General features: G+C 42.5%; 1 protein-coding gene across 5 annotated transcripts in view; it reads right to left on the bottom strand.

Moving 5' to 3' along the window:
* LOC141234485 (integrin alpha-E-like) overlaps positions 1-20,666 on the bottom strand; it is a 356,506-nt gene that overhangs the window by 206,753 nt on the left and 129,087 nt on the right. For all 5 annotated transcript variants that reach the window (XM_073668020.1, XM_073668018.1, XM_073668016.1 and 2 more), the window contains exons 14-15: positions 10,306-10,433; positions 9,314-9,411 (exon numbers count right to left, since the gene is read on the bottom strand). In XM_073668020.1, coding sequence (XP_073524121.1) covers positions 9,314-9,411; positions 10,306-10,433 — 226 coding nt within the window. The remainder of the gene's footprint in view (positions 1-9,313; positions 9,412-10,305; positions 10,434-20,666) is intronic.

Genomic DNA, 20,666 nt, shown 5'->3' with positions numbered 1-20,666 from the left:
AGAGGTTCTGAGCTGACAATGGAGAGCCGATGGAAATTGGGGCGATGGCACCCCGCTCTCAGGAAAAAGACCGCCGACTTTCTGAAGGCTTGTGTTTCTATTGCGGAAATTCTTGTCAGTTTATTAAGAGCTGTGTGCTTCGTAAGAAGAAAGAAAAAAAAATGGTCAGTCATGCTCGTATTGCCTGTTTAAATTCTAAGGGAGTATTCCTATCTGCTACTACCGCTGCTCAGGATGAATTAATTGAATTTCGGGTATTTGTGGATTGTGGATCTACTCTGAATGTGATTGATGGGGGATTCTTGGAAAAACTTAGATTAGAACCTAAAACTTTGTCATCCCCTATTGCTGTGGTTTCTGTCGATGGCTCTCCCTTGAAGAGTGTTACTCATAAGGTCTGTGAATTTCCCCTCACTATTAATGATATTCATCAAGAGAATTTGGATTTGGTGGTATTGGATAATTTGCCTTCTCCAGTAATATTGGGGTTACCCTGGTTAAAATTGCACAATCCTGTACTGGATTGGTCTACCAATGAAATTAAGTCCTGGAGCCCTAAGTGTTATGACAAGTGTTGTAACGGGTGCATTGCTGCTGTGGATAGAGGGGAATTGCCTGTACCTATTCAGGATTTTTGGAGAGTTTTTTCTGAGGAGGAGTCGCAGGTTTTGCCTCCCCATAGAGACTATGATTGTACCATTGAATTTGTCCCTGGCTCGACTCTTCCTAAGAGTCGTTTATTTAATCTTACTATTCCTGAAAGAAAGGCTTTGGAAGAATACATACAGACAAGCTTGGCCGCCGGTCACATTAGGCCTTCCAAGTCTCCTGTGGCTGTTGGATTTTTTTTTGTAAAAAAAAAAGATGGCGGTTTACGTCCTTGTCTGGACTTTCGTGAGATTAATAAAATTATTGTAGGCAATCCTTACCCACTGCCATTGATTCCTGATTTATTTAACCAGTTAGTGGGGGCCAAGTGGTTCTCTAAAATTGATCTCCGGGGGGCATACAATTTGTTGCGCATGAAGGAGGGTGATGAATGGAAGACTGCTTTTAACACTCCTGTGGGTCATTTTGAGAATCTGGTTATGCCTTTTGGTCTTACCAATGCTCCAGCATTTTTTCAGAATCTTATTAATGACATCCTTAGACCTTTAATCGGCAAAAATGTGGTTGTGTATTTGGATGACATTTTGATTTATTCGCCGGATCTGGAGTCTCATTGGCGGAGAGTACGTGAGGTATTACAGTTATTAATGGACAATTCGCTTTTTGCTAAGCTGGAGAAATGTGAGTTCGCTGTACAGAGAATTAGTTTTTTGGGCTACATTATCTCCAGTGAAGGTTTTGAGACGGACCCGGTTAAAGTTCAAGCTGTGCAGGAATGGCCTAGGCCTATTGGTTTGAAATCGATACAGAGGTTTTTGGGTTTCGCCAATTATTACAGAAAATTCATAAAAAAAATTTCTATTATTGTCAAACCGCTGACCGATCTCACCAGGAAAGGTGCTAATGCGGTTCAGTGGACTTCTGAGGCCATTGAAGCTTTTGTGTTTCTAAAGGAGAGGTTCAGCTCTGCCCCCATCCTTATGCAGCCTGATGTGACTAAGCCGTTTTTGGTTGAGGTTGATGCTTCTTCGGTGGGGGTTGGTGCGGTGTTGTCTCAGGAAAACAAGGATGGAGTACATCCCTGTGCCTTTTTTTCAAAAAAATTTTCCGAGACTGAACTTAATTACGATATTGGTAATCGGGAATTGCTGGCGATTAAACACGCATTTGAACACTGGCGTCATCTCTTGGAAGGTGCTGAATTTCCCATTCAGGTTTTCACTGATCATAAAAATCTGATCTATCTTGATGCTGCCAAGCGCTTGAATGCCCGTCAGGCTAGGTGAGCACTTTTTTTCTCGCGGTTTAATTTTTCCGTTACTTACATCCCGGGTACCAAGAATGTTAAAGCGGATGCTTTGTCTCGCAGCTTTTCTCCCATGGTCGGTGTTGAGGAGGAAGAGGAGACCATTTTACAAGAAGGTGTTGTGATTGCTGCTTTGGACTCCGTTTTGGAGGATGAGATTCTTAAAGCACAGGAGAATGCCCCATCTAACACTCCCCATGGGAGGTTGTTTGTGCCTAGGACCTTTAGGAGAGATTTGTTTGTTTAGTGTCATGAGTCTCGGTTGGCAGGTCATCCAGGAATTTCTGAGACCAAGAGACTTGTGGGTCGCAGTTTTTGGTGGTCTGGATGGCAGAAGGAAGTCATTAAGTGGGTGCGCCAATGTACTGTGTGTGCAAGATCCAAGTCTTCGCATGCTCCTGCTGCGGGGTTGCTTTGCCGTCTGGAGGTTCCTAGTGCACCTTGGACACATCTGGCTATGGACTTTATTACTGACCTTCCTCCCTCTGAAGGTTTCACGGTCATCTGGGTGGTCGTGGACCGTTTTAGCAAGATGTGTCACTTGGTTCCCTTCATCAAACTGCCTTGCGCTAAGACACTCGCCAAGGCCTTTGTCAAGGAAATTGTCAGACTACATGGTGTTCCTACTGACATTGTTTCTGATAGGGGACCTCAGTTCGTGGCTCGTTTTTGGCGTGCCTTTTGTGACAGGTTGGGAGTTCATTTGTCGTTTTCATCCGGATATCATCCTGAGTCTAATGGCCAGACAGAAAGGAAGAACCAGGATGTTGAGCAGTTCTTGCGTTGTTTTGTGGCAGACAATCAAGAGGGGTAGTCTGAGTTTCTGCCACTTGCTGAATTTGCTCTTAACAACCATACATCCTCTTCTGCTGGGTGTTCGCCTTTTTTTTTTTGTTCTGGGAGACATCCGTCTTTTGGGTCATTTTCCAAATTGGTTTCGGCTGTGCCTGAGGAGGAGAATTTTTCCGGTGATTTGGAGAGCGTTTGGACGGATGTGCGTGGTAATCTTCAGGAGGCTAACAAGAAATCTAAGAGGTACTTTGATAGGAAACGGCAAGAGGTTTTGTTTGCTGTTGGTGACATGGTTTGGTTGTCCTCTAAGAATCTGCGATTGAGGATTCCTTCTAAAAAATTGGGTCCCAAGTTCGTAGGGCCCTTTAAGGTACTTCAGATAGTTAACCAATCTGCTGTTAGGCTGGAGCTTCCTACGTCCTGGAGGATTAATCCGGTGTTTCATGTTTCTCTGTTGAAAAAATCTGATGTATCGGATGGTGACGCCTCTGCCAATGTTCCTCCGGTGGTGGAGGACGGGGAATATGAAATTTCCCGCATCCTAAATTCTAGACGGTATAGAGGGAGTTTGCAGTATCTCGTCGCTTGGAAGGGTTTCGGACCTGAGGATAACTCATGGGTGAGGGCGGATGATGTTTCTGCTCCCATACTTGTCCGAGCATTTCACAGGAGGTTTCCTGGTAAGCCTGGGCCTAGGGGATCCGGAGGATCCTCTTAGAAGAGGGGGTACTGTTACAACTCTCCTGTTAGTTTTTTTTTAGTTTGCTGGTCACATGACCATTTTGCCTATTTATTCCGGCTCCGCCCTCCTGGCTTTGCTGGACTTCATTTGTATTTACTACTGTTGAGCTAGCTTGTTGCTCTGTTGCCGTTCTCTGTTAGTTTTGCTAGGTCTTCTGACCCCTATGCCTTTTTGTTGTGTGTTTGTCTTTGACTGCTACTATTTCTGCTAGGAGGTGTCCAACTTTTCCCAGTCTCTAGATCTTGTAGGGATCCCTCCCTCACATCTATAGGTCTGCGTTCAGACTAGCCGAGGACTTTAGCGGGTCTGATCGCAGGATCAGGTTCCCCGTTACATCGTAGGGATCTAGTTTAGTTCTATTGTAGGGACAGATCTCCTCTCTTTCCTTAGTCTCTGTAGCAGATCATAACAGTAGTGACGTAATGCTCTGCCTGTGCTGGCACGCTGAAGTCAGATGCCGGCTTCTTTGCTGGCTATAGAGGAGGACGTCTTGGGAGCGGAGGAAGGTAAGAAGAATCATTTATTTTTTTTAAATGTGTTGTATCAAAAAGAAGGACATTATTACTGGAAGATGCTCAGTATGGGTGACATTATACAAGGAAGAGGCCCAGAATGGGGGACATTATGCCAAGAAGAGGCCTAGGATGGGTAACATTACAAAAAGAAGAGGCCCAGGATTGTGGACACTATACCAGGAAGAGGCCCAGGATGGGAGACATTATACCAAGAAGAGGCCCAGGATGGGGGACATTATACCAGAAGGAGGCCCACCATGGGGGGACGTTATACTAGGAAGAGGCCCAGGATTAGGGACATTATACCAGGAAGAAGCCCAGGACGGGGGACATTACACCAGGAAGAGGCCCAGGATGGGGGACATTATACCAGGAAGATGCCCAGGATGGGGGACAGTATACTAGGAAGAGGCCCAGGATGGGGGACATTATATCAAGAAGAGGCCCAGGATGGGGGACATTATACCAGGAAGAGGCCCAGGATTGGAGACATTATACCAGGAAGAGGCCCAGGATGGGGGACATTATACCAGGAAGAGGCCCAGGATGGGGGACATTATACCAGGAAGAGGCCCAGATGGGGGAAATTATACCAGGAAGAGGCCCAGGATGGAGGACAGTATGCCAGGATGGGGACCATTATATAATGAGAATGAGAAGTCCAGGATGGGGACATTTTTATAGTATGGGGCCCAGAATAGGGGGCATTAATACTGGAAGGGCCAAGGAAGGGGTACACTATTACTAGAGGGGGCCGGAATGGAGACATTATTACTGGAAGGGGCCCAGGTTGGAGATAATTTTTATAGGAAGGAGTTAGGATGGCGGACATTATTAAATAAAGGATCCAGGACGCGGGACATTGTTACTTAATGGGGGATATTATAGCAGGAAGAGGCCCAGGATGGGGGACATTGTTGCATTGTTATAAGAAAGGGGGGGTGTTATTATTGGAAGGGCACATTCGTTAAACATTAACATTAGCTAAAAAAAAAACATTTGCAAGACCAAATACAGTTTCCTATATTAATAATGGCAATGTATTTGTAAAACTAAGATGCTGTATGGATGATCCATATGAGATCTGTTTTCGTTTTTGTTTTTTTTGTACACCCATAGACTTGAATAGGTGCGTCTCATCTGAAAACCAGATAGGATTTATGCATGCTGCGATTTTTTTTTCCATATGTACATAGTCTATGTGAAAAAACTGTCATCTGAACCGCTCCATTCAATAACCGTGTGCTGTCCGTGTACTATCCGATTTTAACATGGTCTGCGAATGCACGTACAATGCGTATGTCTAAACCTGGACTAGAAGGGCATTTCTGCAATAAACGGAACTTTACTAGGTGAAAGTTAATCAGATAAACTGACCAGTTAATTGAAGAGGAACCTGCTACTAGATATTCAGTCACTAAACCGCCACCATAGTGTTACCAAGCTGGAGGATAGCTTTCTAAGGAGACTTCACTATTTACAAAAAAAAATGTCATGATACAGCGTAAGTTATATGTAAAATACCCACCATCATTACTAGTTAGCTCTGGTGGTACATGGCGCATGCGCACTGAAGCAAGGTGAACAGGCTGCACACAGAGCTGACGCCGGGTCTGGCCTGTGAGATCTTAGTTCAGGCAAGATGGGTGTGACTGCAGACAGGACTTTTCACCAAACTGACACCACCCAGATAACTCTTTCTGGGTAATTTACATATAGTGTGAGCTGTATTCTAACTTATCAATACACCTGCAAATTATACTTTTGACAGGAGCATCTTTAGAAAGCGTCTCTTCTTCAGTATTACGCCATGATAGTGGTTTAGGGGCGAAAAATCTACAGACATGTTCATTTAACAGTAAATTTATTCTGAATTTGTAATTGGGGCATTTGACTGGTATAAATGGAGGGAAATTAGTAAATGAGAATAGTAGGCAGTTATTGCAGCTCTATAGAATAATGTTTGTGTTACACATCGACTATATTTACTCCTTTCGTACTTTTGTGCAGAACTGAGAATGATCCAAACTTTTGTGAGTTTATTGTATCTGTGTTATATGTGATATGTGGAGATTTATCAGACACCTAGCATAAAAAGAGTGAGAAAATTCAATGCTCTCGTATATAAGATATTGCAGTAACTAAGAATAATTTTCACGGATGATGTAGCAGATGGAAGAAATTACATCTATGGTTGGTGATGGAGTTGGGAGGGTATGAAATGAAAGAATATGGCACAATTTATTGTAAGTATACAGTAAATATAGTGAATACGACCTGGAACAGTTGTATGTAATATTGCTGTAGGTAGAAAAAACAATATTTGAAGTGCATTAGTATCTCCGCAATCAGAGACACTTTCTGGTGCATTACCAATGTCAGTGAGATGTATCTGCAATAAACATGAACCACCTAATATAGAACGATCCTAAACTTTTTCCCCGTCTGATGGACTTGTGGACACAGAATTTAATGGCACTTCCTCCTCTTCATGTGTCCTATTTTGAACTCTGGAAATCAAAAGACTCCAGCCTGTAAAAGAAATTTGTGTCACTAACTTAATGCATATTGTCTACAAATGTATGCATATTTCTGAATTTACTCATTTTTCATATGTAATACTAAATAATTGTATGTTCTTTCACCAAAATAAGAATGCATAAGTAGGTCTACATACTCCTAATAATGAATTGATATGTTTATACACCATAATGGGAGTCTGCCCTATAAAAATCATACCAGTCCAGTATGTAACATACATCTTAGTTGTGTAGTTGCAGAAAAATTTGCATAATGTACCCTGCACAGTTTTACACAGACAACCCCCCATCCACATTGTCACAGGAAGATACAGGGAGTGAGAGAGGGTGGCCCAGGCACCCGCTGGCGTGGCACAACATTCGCTCACAACCCTGGCAGGCTGAGAGACCCCTTTTACTAGCAACAGTGAAACAGAGCCCTGCCAGCCCGGTACAACTGACAAAGTTCCTTGTTAGATATAAGCCTGGTCTGTTAACGGGATTATATCGGGCCAGAAACCAGCCCGAGTAGCATGTGAAGTTAAACCGAGAACATGGATGTGTGGATTCGTGGGTCGAGATAAAACAGCAGCTCAAGGAAAAATTAAATATTTAATCGCTTTAAGGGCACACTAGACAAAATACTACATAGAATCCTAGAATGTTAGAGTTGGAAGGGACCTCCAGAGTCATCGTGTCCAACCCCCTGCTCAATGAAGGATTCACTAAACCATCTCAGACAGATGTCTCTCCAGCCTCTGTTTGAAGACTTCCATTGAAGAAGAACTCACCACCTCTCATGGCAGCCCGTTTCACTCATTGATCATCCTCACTGTCAAAAAGTTTTTCTAATATCCAATCTGTATTTTCTCCCTTTCAGTTTCATTCCATTGCTTCTCGTGTTTCCATATGCAAATGAGAAAAAAGCTGATCCCCCTACAATGGGACAGCCCTTGAGATATTTGTAGACAGCTATTAATTCTCCTCTGTCTTCTCTTTTGCAAGCTAAACATTCCCAAATCCTCTAACCGTTGCTCATAGGACATTGTTTGCAGATTGGACACCTGGTAGCTCTTCTCTGAACTTGCTCCAGTTTTTCAATGTCTTTTTAAAATGTGGTGCCCAGAACTGGACACAGTATTCCAGATGAGGTCTGACCAAAGATGAGCAAAGGGTCATAATTACTTCACGTGATCTAGACTGTATGCTTCTGTTAATGCAACCCAGAATTGTGTTTGCCTTTTTTTGCTGCTGCATCACACTGTTGACTCATGTTCAGTCTGTGATCTATTAGTATACACAAATCTTTTTCACACGTGCTGTTGATTAGCCCTATTCCTCCCATTCTGTATATGCTTTTTTTCATTTTTCTTGCCTAGATGTAGGACTTTGCATTTCTCCCTGTTAAAAACCATTCTGTTAGTTGCTGCCCACAGTTCCAGTTTGTTGAGATCATTTTGAATCCTCTCTTTCTTCTCTAGTATTAGCTATCCCTCCTAGCTTGGTGTCATCAGGAAATGTAAACAGTTTACCCTCAATTCCTTCATCTAAATCACTGATAAAGATGTTCACAATGGTTATACATATACAATGGTCAGATATGCAAATACAGGTGGTAGTACAATAAGTATAAGCAGATGATACAAAAGTCAGTTATCAGCTTGAAGTTTGGCCTTGGTGCTTCTAACCACATGGGAGGTCTGGGTGTGCCAGCTGTTTCTGGTTTCTTCCAGCAAGATACATGGCGTAACCTCCCTCAGAAATGAACAATGGCCGCAGCCTTGCATGAGCACTTAACCCCTTGGTTGGTTAATCCCCTTCCCACCCCAGGGATGACCCTAGATTCCCTCCCCTGTGCTCTGGCAGCTGAAACTCCAAAACCTATCATGGTTCATAACTTCTGAATGGAAGGTCATAAGGAGTCGATTTTGGCGCCATTGGATTGGCTGGGCCCCCGTTATGCTTAAAGATCAAACATGGCTTTGCTACCTGGCTTCTACTAGCTGTTTTACATATCTCCCCACCCTGAGGTGCTAGAACGGATCAAGACCCCGGCAGGCGTTTGGCCCATTCCCAAGATCTTGAAAATGTATCCAGTATACAACTAGGATGTATCATAACTCCAAAACTCCCTATGAAGTTATGGCTCCCATTTGTGTTGCTGATTTTTTTCAAGCAGTTAATTAGCTTGGGCTCCCTGCAGGGATGCATCCTGAAAAGAAGGTTTTGGTACCAGCTAGGCTGCTGAAGGTGCGAGATTTTCCACTTGGAGCTGCTGAAGCTAGACCACTTGCAAAGCTAGATGTCCTGTCTCAGCTTCATATGGAAGGTGGGGGGGTGTGTCCATAATCTCAGACCGGATAGGATACAGTTGATTGGCATGAAATTACATCCCCCAGGAGCGCAGGCTGTGAGATTGCATCGAGCCATTGGCCAAGTCAAGGGTGCACTGAAGTACCCTCGTGTGCATATGAATTAAAAGTGAATATTTCTACAACTACAACACTAAAAGGTGTGTTACTGATATGATTTGTACAGGGGCTAAGACCACTATACAGATGTTTAAGTAGCTACATTTGCAGTTTGGGGGCGACAGACTCCCCTTAAATATTATAGTTACAGTACCTGCAAGAATTGAAGAAATAATAAGACCAATTTTTCATTTTTGAGATGCAGAAATAATTTATCTTTTCATTTTCATGAAATAAATTTGCAAATTAGCCAGATAATGCAAAAAAAGTTTAGATGGTGCATTTATATGCTTCCTGTTAGATACAGTATATCTAGGTATATTATTATTACCATATAGATATTGTTTTTTAGTTCTTACCTTTTGGTGCTTTCTGATTTGCTTTATCTTTGTCACCTGGTTCATCACTAATGCAGAATTGAGTCGTCCCAAATGATCCCCATTGCATTTCCTCCACCCTTCAAAGTAGAAAAACGTATTACCTGACTTTTAGCTTTTGGAGAACTACACCATTATCTGTGTCTGTCTGTCTCTCTAACTAGAGACACAGCTATAAATGGTTACAGACTTAGCATTCATGTCTGGTACTTGATAATATTGGAGTCTTGCTAAGATAAGACATCAGGCCCCAGGTGCTTCAATCCTGGATCTTTGTAATATTCAAGAAAAAAAGAGTTTTCCCACAAATGACATGTATCCCCTCTCCACTGCATAGATAATACATTTCTGTTCACTGTGGATCTACTGCCAGTCCTGATCTTCTTCACTGTGATCGGAGATTGAATGGAGCAACTTTATCACACATGACTGTAGCCACTCCATGATGTGATGGTCCCATGAATCAAACATTTCTCACTTCTCTGACAAATAGGTGAAACATATCTTTGGGTGGAAACACCTATGATAACCACAAATGAATGAAAAAAAACAAAAAAAATCCCCTCTGTGTTCTGAAGAAATTTTTAAAGATCTCACATAGCAAATAATATTTATCCTGTGTTTCCTCCCACACACAGAGATTATTACCCTGGAAGAACCACTTACAAGATAAAACTACAGCAGGGAGTCAGAAACACAAAGAGGATTTTTCTAGAGCATTTGCTTATATAAAAGGGCACGACTCCGGACAGATCGCAGAATTAGGTCATGTGTAGTCATCCTCACCTTCTTCTTACCATACACGGCATATTCCATATTTATTAGTGTACATATTTAGATAATGAGACTGTGCTCTTGGGTCCACCATGCTCAAGAGATGCTTAGAGATGGAACTGTCAGTGAGTGTATAAGACAGTCCTGCTTATCCCATCTGTAGCTCATCAGTGCGGAACAGTAGATTTAACTATTCCTACCTAAAACACCATCTTTCATCTGATTTTCCATAACGTGCTTTCCCTACGGAGAGGAGGCGACCACATCTCCATTTTTTCCGAAAGAATCTTGGAAGGAATCTTTCAATATCCAATATTGTAGCCGCTCTCTGTGGAAACAAAAATCTTAGTATTAGATCCCACACCGACTTTTTGATTATTTGCAAAGTAAGAAAAATACAATACACTGGGTATTTTCATTGGCACTCTATGTAATGTTTTTTTTAACTGGTATCAGTTTGCATATATAGAGAAAGATATAGTAGATGGATATGAGAAAGAGAATTAGAAAGATCTGGTCTTAACAGATCCAGGATTTCTTCTACCTCATTTGCTTGTAACACAGTGGATTACAACAGCCAGAGTTTTATTGCCAGCTGTTGTAACTTGATGCAGACAGCATCTATGTTGGGACTGACAGGACAGGGAGGGGGAGTGTGCAAACTCAGCTCTAGAAGAAGTAGGTTCTTCATCTAGGTTACTTTTAATTTCTTAGCATTAACCTTACATTAGGTGTACGTTAGAAGCGTGTGTGTGTGTGTGTGTGTATGTATATGTGTATTATGTATGTGTAAATATAAATATAATCATTAAACTACTACAGCCACGATCTTTGTAATAAGACTCATATGCATCATTAAGAAGAACCCAAATTATGAAAAAATGTTTGCCAAAAATAATAAATCATTTTATTTAAACATAAAAAGTTAAATCACGTATTATTACTAGTGTTGAGCATTCCGATACTGAAATATCGGGTATCGGCCGATATTCGCGGTATTGGAATTCTGATACTTAATTCCGATACTTTTACAATATCGAATACCGGAATCGGAAGTTCCCATAATGCCTGCGCTCTGCAGTGTCTCTGAAGGATGACAAGCTGGGTGGCAGCGCTCAGCTGCGATCCATCCTGTCATCAGAATGCCATCCCAGCTTGAAAGAATTCTCCTGATTGTTTAAAAGCCGGCGGGCGGTAAAAAGCCGCCAGCTTTTAAACAATCACACAGCCCCATACTGCTTCCCCGCAGCCTCCCACCCCGACCCTCTGCTCCCCTCATCCTGATCGTAAGTTAGGACCGGGCGGGGAGAGCAGCACCAAGGAGCGGGGAGCGAAGGACCCGGGCGGGGAAGCCGGCAGTGAAAAGACTTCACCGCCGGCTTTCCCGTTCTGTGCTGCGCTTTCCCACCGGTTATTTCAAATGAACAGCTGAGGTATCAGGTGATGCCGATCAGCTGTTCATTTGAAGTAGCCGCGGTGCCCTCAGAGGGTTCATGTGAGTTCATGCTTGACTACATTGCATGAACTCACATGAACTTTCCCACGGCCGCACAGGTCAGCCTCACCTCCCAGACCATCAGCCCGTCATGATTAGTGTGTGTGCGGTGTCTGTGCGATGTCTGTGGGTGTGTGCACGGTGTCTGTGCGATGTCTGCGAGTGTGTGCGGGTGTGCGCTGTGTCTGTGCGATGTCTGCGGGTGTGTGCGTGCAGGCAGACATAGGCCGATGTGACACTACTACTCCCATCGACCTATGCCAGCAGGATCAGCTCGATGGGAGCAGTAGTTCCCATCAGCCTGATCCTGCTATTTAAATTGCCCTACTGTGTCCCCAATAAATTTTAAATACATGTCATTGGTGGCCAGTGGTTACCTAAAATAAATTAGTTTATACATTATCTGTCCCCGATCGCCACCTAAAATAAAGTAAAAAATAAAAAACTACACCTATACTCACCTAGACACCTAATTCCCCGAAGCCATCGATCTCCTGTAATAAAATATAAAATAATAAACCACAACCTTATCCTTACCCCTCCGTAGTAGTCCACGAGTGTCCCACGAAGATCTCCAGTTCAGAGCAGCCACATAAAATGTGACCGCTCTGAACCACTGCCGCCGCTAGAATGATGGGGCCGTAAAAGCAGCCCCGTCATTGCATAAGCGGGTTCGCCAGAGTTCAGGCAGCGCTGCTCCAGTTAGCTCCTTTACGGCCCTGCTGTACCGTGAGAAATTCCCACGGTACAGCAGGGCCGTAAAGGCGGTCTCCGGAGCAGCGCTGACTGAATGCACTCCGGTGACCTCAGTCAGTGGCTCCCGCTGCCGGGAGCGGACGTGTTCCCGGCAGCGTGAGCTTACAGCAGCCATGCACAGCTGTCACCATCTCCAGATGTGACAGCTGTGCATGGGAGATCAGCGCAGGAACGTGGACAGGTAACTATTTTTTTTAGTAAACTAAGAATTAAATAAAATGGTGTGTTTTATTTCAAATAAATTATTTTTTTCTGGGTGTAGTGTGTGTTTTCTTTTTAACACTTTGTAGGTTAGTAATGGGGGTGTCTTATAGACGCCCATCATTACTAACCTGGGCTTCACGGCAGCTGGCGCTGACATGAACCCCACCACTATTACCCCCTGCCACCGCACCAGGGCAGCGTGGAAGAGCGAGGCTAAGCGCCAGAATTGGTGCATCCATAGGATGCGCCATTTCTGGGACGGCTGACGGCTGGTGTTTCTAGCCTGGGAGGGGGCCAATATTCATGGCACCCTTCCTGGGCTATTAATATCAGCCCACAGCTGTCTGCCTAGCCTTTGCTAGCAATTAAAATAGGGGGGACTCCACGTCATTTCTTTGGGGGGGTCCCCCATTTTAATAGCTGGTAAAGTCTAGGTATTCAGCTGGGGGCTAATATTAGTAGCCTGGGAAGCTCCGTGGGTATTACCCCCTTCCCAGGCTTCAAACATCTGCCCCAGCCGTCTGCTTAACCTCAGCTAGAGACTAAAATTATGGGGGATCCCACGCCAATTTTTTTTTTTAATAAATCCTTTATTTTAGCACTAAATGACACTTGAGGAGTTAATAAAGATGCAGTCCCTAAATTATTATTTATTTTTTAATTAATTTTTCAAAAAAATTTTGACCTGGGCTTTGCCATATTTTTGTATGCCAGCCTAGTACGGCATCCAGGAACGGGCTGCCCCCAACTCCCAGCTGCCTAATTGTACCTGGCCGGACACAACAATATAGGGAAGCCCTTTTTTTATTATTTCATGAATTTCATTAAATAAGTAAAAAAAAATACGTGAGGCTTCGCCCTATTTTTGTGTCCAGCCAGGTACAACTAAGCAGCTGGGGGCTGGAATTCACAGCGCAGGGAGGCCCAAGCTTTGTGGGCCCCCCCTGCTGCGAACTGCAGTCCGTAGCCACCCCAGAAAATAGCTTTGTATTATCCGCTGGCCCTAAGCCCGAAATTCATGGGGTCACGCCAATATTAGACATGACCGCCATGAATTTCCAGTAAAGTATTTAAAAAAAACACAACACCCAGAATAAAGTCCTTTAATTGAAATAAACACACAATTCTTTAATGTTCTAAATTAAACCATACTTACCGTCACGCCCATTCCAGCTGAAGCCAACGATCTCCTGCAATAAAAGTAAAATAATAAAGCAACATCATCCTTACCTTTCCATGGTTCCCAGGACAGCTTCAGCTCTGCTACATCGAGATGACAGGCTGGATCGCAGCAGAAAGCTGCCATCCAGCCTGTCATCCCGCAGACACTGAGAAGCGCAGGCATGCTTGCGCTCCTCAGTGTCTGGCTGTGACAGCATCCAGATGAGCCGACAATGAACTCAGCTCACCTCATGCACGTCACTGACAGTGTGGGAGAATTAACTTTTTGATGATATTCTAATTTTATGAGATGCACCTGTATATATACAGTTGAAACCAGAAGTGTACATACACTATATAAAAAGACACATAAGCATGTTTTTCTCAATATCTGACATGAAATCAGAATAAACCTTTCCCATTTTAGGTCAATTAGGATTACCATCATTTTTAACATTTACCAAATGAGAGAGAGAATGTTTTAAGGCATTTTTATTACTTACTGCAAAGTCAAAAGTTTACATACATGTCATTAGTATTTGGTACCAATGCCCTTAAACTGAATGACTTGGGGCAAACGTTTGGGTTATCCTTCCACAAGCTCCACACAATAGTTGGTCGGAATTTGGGCCCATTCCTCCTGACAAAACTGTTGTAACTGATCCAGGTTTGTAGGTCGCCTTGCTTTTTCAGCTTTGCTGGCTGATGTCTTGAGATGTTGCTCCAGTATTGCCACATAATCTTCTTTTCACATGATGCCATCTATTTTGTGAAGTGCACCAGTTTCTCCGGCAGCAAAACAACCCCACAACATGATGCTGCCACCCCGTGTTTCACAGTTGGGATGGTGTTTTTAGGCTTCCAAGCTTCTCCCTCTTTCCTCCAAGCGTAAGGACGGTCATTATGCCCAAAAAGTTCAATTTTAGTTTGATCAGACAACAGGACATGTCTCCAAAAATTAAGGTTCCTGTGTGCATTTGCGAACATTAATATGGCTTTTTATGTTTCTTTTGGAGTAATGGCTTCTTCCTGGTAGAGTGGCCTTTCAGCCCATGTTGATACAGTACTCATTTCGCTATGTAGATTGACACAATCTTACCAGCTTCCGCCATCATCTTTACAAGGTTTTTTGCTTTTGTCCTTGGGTTGATATGCACATGTCAGACCAAACCACGTTCATCTCTGGGACACAGAACCCGTCTCCTTCCTGAGTGGTATGATGGCTGGACAATCCCATCTTGTTTTTACTTGCGTATAATTGTTTGTACAGATGAAGGAGGCACCTTCAGGTATCTTGAAATTGTACCTAAGGATGAGCCAGACTGGTGCAAGTCCACAATTCTCTTCCTGATATCTTGCCTGATTTCTTTAGACTTTCCCATGATGCTACACAAAGACGCAGCTTGTTTCAGGTGTGCATTAGAATACATCCACAGGTGTGTCTTTAATTAACTCAGATGAAACCAATAAATCTATCAGAAGCTTCCAAACACATGACATCATCATATGGGCAGTCCAGAATTGTTTCAAGGCATAGTAATTTTAGTGTATGTAAACTTTTGACTTTGCAGTAAGTAATAAAAATTCCTTAAAACGTTCTCTCTTTCTCTCATTATTCTGGCATTTGGCAAATATTACAAATGATAGTAATCCTAATTGACCTAAAACGGGAAATGTTAATTCTGATTTCATGTCAGATATTGAGAAAAACATGCATATGTGTCTTTTTATATAGTGTATGTAAACTTCTAGTTTCAACTGTATATAAGCAGGTCACTGGGTGCAACATGCAGACAAGGACAAGGTGGAAGTAACCAACTTAACTATTTATTCTCCAGATGTGAATACAGGTAGGAAGGTGTTGATTTGAACACAGAGTAATTTGTGAATAACAGGGTATTTACAGAGTACAATATTCAATGTAATATACAGTATATAATTCAATAATAGCAAAGTTGTTATCAAATAAAATCAAATAATAATAAAGCGCGACTTCCCTACGTTATATATCTCTAGTTTCTAATGAGAACAAAGCTCACAGTAATAAGGGTGACACTATAACAATCACCCTCATATTCTGGGTCCGAGCGGGGGTCCCTGGTTCTCCTCGCTAGGACGCAAGTCCTTTTGGCAAAATAAATCAATGCTCTCTGGGCCACCCGAACTCTGACCTGTACCCACCCTTTCTGTTGCACCACCCCAGACTGACCCCTGTACCCTATGTTAATGTTGTAAGTACCGGCCCAGTTCACTTGCGCCTCCCGTTCACTTCCAAATTAGGGTCCTCACCAGACCTTGGTGCTTGACCTGCGGCGTCATCTTCCACGGCACACCCTCTTACATGTATATGTATGTTTATATTAATATTTGTGACATTTGTCTGCAGTAGTGCTTCTCAAGCTGTGGGGTGCCCTTAGTTGTTGTTGTTGTTGTTGAGATCCAGATGACAAAACAATTTTAACCCTAGAACCTGTTAATGGGGTCTGGGAAGCCCCACTCTATCTTCATATCCGTTGCGCATGCTGCATAGAACGAGGCTGGTTCTTCGTGAGAATTTATTCAAAGCTTTATCTTTGAAATGTGTTGTGGTGTTATAATTTTATGCTATATAGTTTTCCCGAAATCTAATAATGGGGTTTATGAGACCCCAATTACTGGTTGTAGGTAAGGTAATTTGAAACATATTTTTTGGTGGTGATGCAAATTATTTTACAGATGAGGATTTTACAGGGCTATTGTCTTGAAGAAGAATATTTGTGTGATGTAATATTACTAAAAGTAGTGTAGATAATTTTGTTATTTTTTATTATTTTTCTTTGTGTGATATTTATAACGTGCTGCCATTATTATTTCTTGAATTTTCTAATGAGATAATTATTTTGTATTAGTTTTGTATTCTTTTTGAAGGCGTCTTAAAATATGTAATTTTCTAGAAAGTATGAATGTGCTAGGCAATGCATTAAAGGGAACCTGTCACCAGGTTTGAGCGTTATGAGATACGGACTCCACCTTTCAGCCCTCACATGCAGCATTCTATAATGCGGTATATCTGCCCCCAATTTGACCTGCAAGACAAGAAAAACACCTTTATTATAATCACCAGGGCAGGGGGGCGGTCGGGTCCGAGGGGCGTCGCTGATCCTGGTCTGGCGCCTCCCTTCTTCTTGTGATGCCGTCCTCCTTCTTGCTTCGTGTTGATGACGCGTCCCTACGTCATCCACACAGTCTCCCCGCCATCGCGCTCCTGCGCAGGCGTACTTCTCTGCTCTGACTAGGGAAGAGCAAAGTACTGCAGTGCACAAGCGCCGGGGCTCTTTGACCCTTCCCGCCTCCTGCGCACTGCAGTATTTTGCTCTGCTCTCAACAGAGGCTATGGCTATGTAGAAGAAACAGTCTTTGGGTGCATATTATACCCCATGAACAGGTATATGTAACTAAAATATGATCAACAGGTCCAGGGTTAAAGCTGCAGTCACTCGACCGTAGATTCTCTCCTCCGAGAGAAGCGGATCAATTATGGTAATGACACAGATGACATCCGAGTGCAGTCTGATGATTTCCACTCACCCATAGACATAAATGGGTGCTTGCAATCTGATTTGCACTTTTTTCTCAAGGTGAATTGGTATGAAAAAAAAACACTGATCAGCACTGCCCTAGACCCCAGAATAACAATAATTGTGTCCAGACTGCAGGATAATAATACTTCTTTGTGTGTATTTTATAGCGATACAATTATTATGTACAGTATAGTACAACTACCTATGAGCATAGCAGTACTATTCATGTGTACAGTATAGCAGTACTATTTATGGATACAGTATAGGTTACAATTTATGTATGCGATTTAGAGGAGGCAAATCGAACCATTGCCCAGGGTGAAGGAAAGCATAGCTATCACTCTGGCTAAAGTTCAGCAAGGTGCACTATTTGTACACAATCATATCTAAATTTGTTCTGTTACCCCATTTGTAGCAATTAGACAGAAGATACCAAAATAGTCACATAAAATACAGTAATGAGTATACAGAAAAAATGAGCAATGCATCATGCAGTATAATATTTCCAATTTTAACTCCTAAAGACTAATACTGAAACTAAGACATGAAATGTAAGAAAATTTTATGATGTGTAGTTGCAGTTTGATGAAAGTGTCAGACATCCATGAAGGTGTCAGAAATCTGAGTACAGATCATTTTATTGTTAAAGCAGAGGTTAACATCCATTTAAAGGAAACCTGACAGCTCCCTCATCCCCTCTAGATAACGTATACCCAGCGTCACTGCGCAATGAGATGAGAGGCCAATTTTTTTTTTACTTTCTCTGTAGAACCAGGGACAGATAGGTGCGTGGAAAAGACAGGTCTGTGTTGTAATTTGTGAGGAGCCAACCAAATAACTCCTCAAACATCAGTGGTCAAGACCCCACTAAGAAAGAATCATAACTCCATTGGTTAGGGTGCAACTTTAATCAAACTTGATGTAAAGCTTTAATATGGAATTAATTATGGAAGTATTATACAAGTCTTTGGTATTTAAAATGAGGTAATTCAAGGGGATTCTGGACTTGTCTGTCCCCATCAGCCTCTGTTAGGTTAAAGGGAATCTCTCAGCAGGATTTTACCCCCAAAACTATTTATATATGCATATAGCTCTTTCAAAGACAAGTCCAGCAATACCTTAACATGGCTAGTCTGTGCCTCCATTACTGAGAAATCAGCTTTTGAATTGATATGCAAATGACCCTGAAGCCTCTGTCACTCCAGCTCTATTCCTCGCCCAGCACTCCCTCCGCGACTGAAGGCGACTTTGCCTGAAGTCACACAGCATAGAGGCTGTCAGTCAAGCTTGAGGAGCTGGTGATGGGCGGGGAATAGAGTTGGAGTGACAGAGGCTTCAGATCTACAGCCTAATTTGCAGGGGTGGATATATCATTGATGCAACCTGCGTAGCCACAAAGGGGCCCAAGAGGAAAGGGGGCCCACTTCTACTTACAAAGCAGGTGGAATTGTGCATTTTGATGAGCTATAGAGTTGCAAAGGGCCCATGTACTTATACAGGGGTCCTCTTCCGCCTGTATCTGCCTCTGCTTATTTGCATATCTTATTTGGAACACTGTGTGCATGATGTAGAACACATCATCCACACGAAGTAGAGAAGGAGGATGGCATGACAAGAAGAGAAGAGGCGCCAAATCAAGACAAGCAGCTCCCATTGGACTGGACAGCTCCGTAGGCGAGTATAATAAAAGGTCTTTTTTTTTGTTTTGCAGGAAGGGTTGGAGACTAATATATAGCATTCCAGGATGCTGTAACACAGGGATGAAAGGTGGTAGCTGTAGGTTATATGGGAAAAACCTGGTGACAAGTTCACTTTAAATTTAATATTAGCCGAGTGGAAAGGAAAGGGAAAAGTTGTTACTGGAAAGTTTCTTCAATGTCCTAATTTACAATGTGAGCATGAGAGGACAGCACTCCCCGATTTGTTGCTCAGAGCTTCTCGGACTGCAGAAAGACATAGGACATGTTACAATGACAAAGAATTGACTTTTTTGTGAATATTTTTACATGGAAAAAAGATCCCTCCAGCACACGGATCACTTAGTCATTCAGGCTTTATCAGTGGTCACATATAGGGGGCACATTTCCTATAACTAGAGGTCATCTGATTCACTTCTGTATCTTGTATCTAGCGTGACAGTAACAATATCTGAAATCTGCTGTTCGCTAACTGAGTCATATTTATGTGAATGGAGAAGGATGAGAATATTCTGTGGGACGTGCGAATGTCTGGCTGGAGCGAAAACTAACTTTGTTCTGTTTTTCTTTCTCGCAGTTACAATAAATGATGTACCTGAATTTCCATATTACTAAACAGAATTATCAACTTATTTGTAAAACTGAGAGGCCAAAGGAGTCCAATAAAGTCCATGACTTTCTGAGCTTTCAAATACTGTTACCGATACAATACTGATAAAAATGTAATCTCCATCAAAGGACCTTGGGACATGAGAAGGACGCCCATTATTGACCCTCAGGGATGATAACAACAGGTACAGGGATACAGGTACAGGCTACAAGTCTGCAGTCACTCAATATGGCTGCAGACTTGTGAATCTTCACATTGCGAGCACTGCTCACTGCAAGGATTCCCCAGTGCCGGGAGCAGACAGTCAAGTGACCGTAATTATGTAATTTTCATACTTCTGGCCACATTACGACTAGACTCTGTCTGGCCTCAGTTAAAACACTTGCATTTAGCAAGACCGCACAAGTCTGCAGTCACATAGCGGAACTGCAGACTTGTAGTCTAAGGTCGGACAACCCTTTTAACATACAAGAAAGTTCAAGATATACTCAAGTCATGGAAATGGCATGGGAGCACCAAGACCTCCTCTCGTAAGTGGTAAGGAATGTGATGGGGGTAAAGCTACTTCTGAGAGGTACCAAGTTTTTATCTGTGCTCAGTCCTCTGCCCTCTGCAGTGGAATTAGGGGACTTTGGGGACTCTTTATAATATGCTGATGAAAAAAAATTAGTTTTTCTTTGCTTATAATGCAAAACTTTCTTAGAAAAGTAAGAATAAATTTACAATAATTTTCCTAGGAAACTCTTGTCTGTCTTAACCAATATACTGTAACAGTATCACGCTCCATAAATGTACATAACTTGTGTCTTTATACGTCTGGCTTTACTTTGTCAGGATCTGTCACAGCTAGCCCGGTGTATGTCATTTCCTTCCTCTTACTGTGGTAGGCGTCTATTCTCCGACACTGCTGTGTGGTTTCCAAACAGTCTGTACACCTGTGACACAACTTGTGGCTCAGCATTGAGTTCTTCATTTATCACATAATATATGACATTTGGGTATTCCTATTTATGCTAAAACATTGTTCCTAAAATGTCACTGAAGTAAATAAATTCTCACAAATCAATGACTGTGGGCC

The sequence above is a fragment of the Phyllobates terribilis genome, unplaced genomic scaffold, assembly GCF_046119375.1.
Source record: "Phyllobates terribilis strain yellow unplaced genomic scaffold, ASM4611937v1 Scaffold_2__4_contigs__length_985480577, whole genome shotgun sequence".
Taxonomy (NCBI): Eukaryota; Metazoa; Chordata; class Amphibia; order Anura; family Dendrobatidae; genus Phyllobates; species Phyllobates terribilis.
Note: the sequence above shows the minus strand (reverse complement) of the source record. Positions and strands in the feature narration are given on the sequence as shown.